The 5,560-nt window shown below is 40.5% G+C and overlaps 1 protein-coding gene across 1 annotated transcript in view; it reads left to right on the top strand.

Annotated features, from left to right (window-relative positions):
- The window catches only part of tspan31 (tetraspanin 31), a 7,174-nt gene extending 3,409 nt beyond the window's left edge, over nucleotides 1-3,765 (top strand). The window contains exons 5-6 of the mRNA XM_035656848.1: nucleotides 316-426; nucleotides 1,799-3,765. Coding sequence (XP_035512741.1) covers nucleotides 316-426; nucleotides 1,799-1,873 — 186 coding nt within the window. The 3' untranslated portion in view covers nucleotides 1,874-3,765. The remainder of the gene's footprint in view (nucleotides 1-315; nucleotides 427-1,798) is intronic.
- The last annotated feature ends 1,795 nt before the right edge of the window (nucleotides 3,766-5,560 follow it).

The following is a 5,560-nucleotide window of genomic DNA, read 5'->3' as shown; positions in this document are numbered from 1 at the left end:
AGATTCTGTTGTTGACTGTTTATGCACTGATCCTGAACTTTGTGAAAACCTGCCCGTTTTACACCAGAGAGACGAGACGGGGTATCGAGTTGTGTTTCTGTACACTCTGTAAATAAACTGCACATGGATAAATATAACAGTTACACACTATATTTCCAGTTACGCAATCTTCCACAGAGAAAATGTGACATAAGCGTTTCTCAGAATAGGTTAAAGTAGGTCTCCTGTGGGGCTCAGAGTAGAGCACAAACCGTTGACTCACACTGCTGAAGACTAAAGGTCTTTTCTTCTGTTTTTTTGTGTCTTTCACTCCAGTTATGCAAAAAGGACGCGTCCTGTTTCACCTGCGGGGATATGATGCTGAATCATGCAACAGAGGCTCTGAAGATCCTCGGGGGCGTCGGACTCTTTTTCAGCTTCACAGAGGTGAGTGTCCGCTCCCCGAACCATCTGCTAACCATCCACTCATTTAATTGGTCTAATGCGTCTTTGACAGAGTTCCTACAGGTGGTGGGAAACCAGTCCTGGAAACACCTGGAAATATATTGAAATGACCAAATATCCTGGAATATTCTTATTGTATTATTGTGTTTTGGCCACATAAATGTGACTAAACACTGACCACTGCTTGTGAGCAAGTACTGTCCTGTACTGGCTAGAAAAACTCCTGGAAAAGGTCCTGGAAAAGGTCCTGGAAATCTGTTTCTTAAGGGACAAGAGAAAGTCACTAAATTGAGTTTATGTTTTGCCAAATTGGATGTTTGCAGTTATTTTGGGGAACAGTTCTGATTTGAGTTTTCCTCCTGAAGGCCTGATCGCACCAACATTTAAAACCAGTTAATTTTAATGGAATCACTTTGGTATTCACTGACTTATTGACCGATATTCGCCTTGTTGATTGAAACTGTCTAGAGGCCGATGTTTATCCGTCGTATTTGCGCTGATTAAATAAGACATTAGAGAAATAATCGCGCTCAGCAGCACGGACAGCGAGCAGCTGTTCAGCTCTGTGTCACACATCTTGAGTGAACAGATAAATAGACCGACCTGCACAAGGAAGAGATTCTTATCTGTGTAGCTTTCTTCTTCTCCCTGGCACATACGGGCGAGTATCGGCTATTGACCCAGAATTATTTCACAATCAGTTGCATCCCTGGAACCGCCACAATCAGTGGACCGTGCAAACTGCGCGGGTCACACTAAACCTCGGTGAACTTTGACACTAATTTGTGCCGTTAACAAACCGCAAACTGTTGGCGTTGCTGATTTGTGAGCAGCTATCAGTGTCCAATAAACATCCACCACCTGCCTGTAATGAACCTGCTGCACCAAAAAAATCATCCAGATATTGTGACGTGATTCACGATGATATGAGAATCAAATCACAATTTTTATTTTCACTGAAAAAAATTGTAGTACCAAAGAAACAAGAATTAGTAGGCCAGTGTATCTCTGCAGCATTAACGTGCTTCATTATTGTAATGTTCTATTTCACCTTTTTATCAAACAATTGCAGCTTCTGTATTTTGGATACTGCACTATTGCAATTTCTATATTATTATGATTAGCAGCCTTAAATTAATCTGAGACACTTTATCCTGAACATTGCGTTGGTATTAAGTTATCAATTATATTAAAAGGAGGAATACATCTGGGGTTAAATGTGTTAATACTCTGAACTTCTGGTAAATTATTATTGTGAGTAAGTGTTCTGTATTGTCGAGAAAAGGTTCTGGAAAAGGATTTTGTTGTTGAGTTGTCACCACATCTCTCACAACGACGTTTGTGTCTTTAACAGATCCTGGGAGTGTGGCTTGCCGTGCGTTACAGGAACCAGAAGGATCCACGAGCCAACCCGAGTGCTTTCCTATAGTCTGTCCCACGTACGCAGTGCAGTGCCGTAGTTGCCGTTTCAGACACACTGGCACACATAGAATCATGCACATCTAGAGGCAGACACTCAGGCATATAAACACAGAGCCGACACCAATCACAACAGCACAGAATGGACGAGCGCACGTAGCACCTGAGAAACACTGAGAAACAAAACCCTGTCACCAGAGACTGAGAAACTACAACAACCACCTGTCCAGAAAAGAGCTCGAGCTGGAAGACCTGGATACTTATGTATGAAAGGATAACTTGTTATACTGGGAAGCCTTGATTTGAGTACCAGATTTCCTGCTAGTTTCCACCCATATAACAAGCGATGAGACATCTCTGCATGTGTCCTCCGCCTGATTTCATTCCACAACCAAATGACTGTGTGGTGTTCAGCAAATAACTCGTTATGCACCTTGAAAATCTTTCCCTTTTGTCTCTAACGTAGTGCAACCTCTTAACGACAAATATACTCCTCTGGTCAGTGCTATCGGTGATGTGTTCAACTGTTAGACCCAAAAACATGTCCAGCGTGATGAATTTGTTCTCAGAGTCCGTCGAGGAGAAAGAGAGAAAACCTTACTGGACGCGTGTTGTAAAGTAGTTTTTGAACTGTATGTAAATGTTTTTTGGTTTTTTCCAGATGCCACAAATGCCGGGATTTAACAGGATTTAACAGGATTAGGAAGCAAGAGTAGATTTTAGGTAACGTAGTTGTTAGTCATTCTGCTGGGGTTCAAATATTTATGAACTGTAACTGAGCCAACTAACTTTAAACAGTCAGAGATATTAGGATGCCAATGGACTGCAGCCTTGATGTTGTACATAATCTTTTAGAAATCATTCTCATTGGGTTCGTAGTTGCCCCTCCAGTCGGGAGGTTTGCCTGCATATTTGAGGTCCCTGAAGGCCACAATCATCCACCCTTCCTGTATTTAATACGTTCCTTTGTGTCGCACAGTGATGTTGCTTAGTATAGAGTCCGGTAGTAGAGAAGTGGATTCAGGTACGTATCATTTCCTCCTGTGTAACTGGAAGAAATCACACAAAAAAATGTTTTAAAAAAATAAAATAGTGGTTTGATTTGAAATAATTTGGGTAAATTTGGCCAAAACTGCGTATCGCAAACCCAGTTTTGTTTTTATAGTGTTAATTGTGAAAATATGCTCTTGGTTGCAATTCTTTTATTCTTTAAAAAAAATAAAAAAATATTGTTTTGTAAAGTTCCGATACCAGAATCATAAATTCCTTCAACGCTGCCTATAAAGTGACATCGGGTGTTGGTGAGTACGTGTGTGTCTCTGCACCGATCCGACACCACGTAATTTATTAGCCCCTGAAACGGGACCCTGCTTGTCTCGGATCGGTATGAGCCGATACGTAAAGTTCAGGTTTCGGCTTCAGGATGGAAAGAAATGGTATCGGAGCAGCTCTGTTGTTCTGTTCTGTTGCCATCAGCTCTTTTTCTGTTTATCAGTGTTAAATGCTTTGTAAAAAACTTGTTAAATATTTTCAGGATATATTTAAGTTAAGTTTGATGACGCACATTAGGCTTAAATTATGTTGTAGTTTGGATGATGTAACTTTTGATGCCGAGCTCGATGTAAATCCCTGCTCATTAATTCTCTCTTTTGATATGTGTTTTCTCTTTTTTGAATTGCTTTTAACTTAAAGGACTAACACAAACTGTAATTACATGTCTTACTTGAACCTGTCAACTTGGCTGATATGGATTTCCTGCTGCTGATTTGGAGTTAGATCTTACGCATTAATATGCCATATATTACACCTCACTTTGAATTTGTGTGCACTTGTTCTTCAATTGTATCTTGAATTTTTGAGACTTAATTTTCCAAATAATAAAACCGCAAATTGGAAACCGTCTCCCTTGAGTCTTTGTTTCAGTGTACACTAATGCTTAAAGGTTTGGGCCTTGATCTGGTGCAGTCAGATGGTTCAGAGGACTTTTCTGCTTTCAGATTGTAGAAAGTCCTTTTTGCAAATTGATGTTATTTAGTTTGAAGAGTAATATTTTATACATGGAGAGCAAAATGCTGTACAATGGTTCAACTAGACTGACAATGGAAAGGGCAGAAAGAGACAAAGATGCCACAGAGCGACAGATAAGAACAGAAGATATTGCCGATCATCGGTCACAGGGACGTTTCCAGAGGGGCAGTGTGGGGTGGCACTGCTCACCCCTGAAATCTAAATGGCCACCCCATTACCCTTACATAATCTTCTACACGCTGTCTTTTAGAGGCTGTAGAAGCTCTGTTTTAAAGCTACTGAATGTACTGTTCATATCCGTTGGTACCGACCACGTCATACTAGCATGTCGGGAAGGGGGCTAAGTAATGTTTCAAAGTTAGGCTAAATTTTGGCGATGGAAAGACTAACATGGCCAAATTCAGGATATCTGGATGAGTCCTTTTTGCAGACATGCCCACTTTATGCTAATCCTATGAATTGTTGTTATATTTATATATATTTGAATATTTCTGCATACTGGGTTCCATAAACAGTGTTGAAATTGCATAAATTGGGAATGACTGGAAAGCTGAGACACATACTTCATGCCACCCCTGCATCTGTCACTTGTGCCACCCCAGTCAGAAACATCTGGGAGCTTAGCATCAGACGGTTTCAGGTGCACAATAACACCTCTAACAAGCTGTTCTTAAAACTTAAAACTCTGACAGATCACAGTGTGATATTCAATCTGACCACAGAGTCTTTTGCAGAGGGCCTGTTCTGATCCTGCACCAGGATCAGCTGCACCGATGTGGTTCAGTAATGGTCGAGGATCACTTGTGCTTTTGTAGACTGGAAAACAAACTGAAGGTTACAGCAGTATTGTCCCCTGTCCTGCAGCATTGTTGGAAATAAATGAAGGTTTTTCATTTAATTCTTCTTCCTTTGTGGCCAAAACTATTTCAAATGTTAGTTTAATGTCATTTTGTGTCTGAATTATTCTCTTTTCATCCATTTTAAATTGACATTATTATAGGAAAGAATAAAAAGGTTAATAAAACAGGTGACCCCAAACGTTTGAGTGCTGTGTGTCTTTTTATAAGAGCGCCCTTAATAATAAGAATAAACTTTATTTCTTAGCAATGTTTCAAAGTAAAGTTACATAGTCATAAAGAACCATGCAGGATAAGGCAGATAAAATGAGAATAAAACCAAAGGACACAACAGAGGAGGTGAAAATAAAATAATAATAACAAATAAATAAGAATAAAACAGTATGAACTGTGTTTCTTTAGGGGTCAGTTTTATCTTGTGACATTAAATCAGACAGGAGACAGAGTTTAGGTGAGATAGCACCAAAGATATGACACCTTTCACCACACGATGGCAGCACGGAGTCTGTTGCAGCTGCCATGTCTTCTTCCACCATTGACTGTTATTTCAGCCCCTCTGACGTGAGTAAACACTTAAAAGACGGGGGAAGGAATTTATGAACAGCGGTGGCTGTTTCCTCCGAATATCATCACACAGATTGATTGCAAGTTGAAGGTGGATCGCATCGACGTGGCAGCTGCAGAATTAATTTACTCAAGCAGTAGGTTTTGATTCCCTGTGATATTCCTTCAGAAGGCCATTAATCCCTTCAGCTGGGACGGGTCCAGTAATGTGGGGGTGGGCTGAGGAGGGTGGGGTGGGGTGGTGGTGG

This window comes from Morone saxatilis, unplaced genomic scaffold (genome assembly GCF_004916995.1).
Source record: "Morone saxatilis isolate NCDOM2014 unplaced genomic scaffold, NCSU_SB_2.0 Contig15, whole genome shotgun sequence".
NCBI classification, from domain to species: Eukaryota; Metazoa; Chordata; class Actinopteri; family Moronidae; genus Morone; species Morone saxatilis.
Note: the sequence above shows the minus strand (reverse complement) of the source record. Positions and strands in the feature narration are given on the sequence as shown.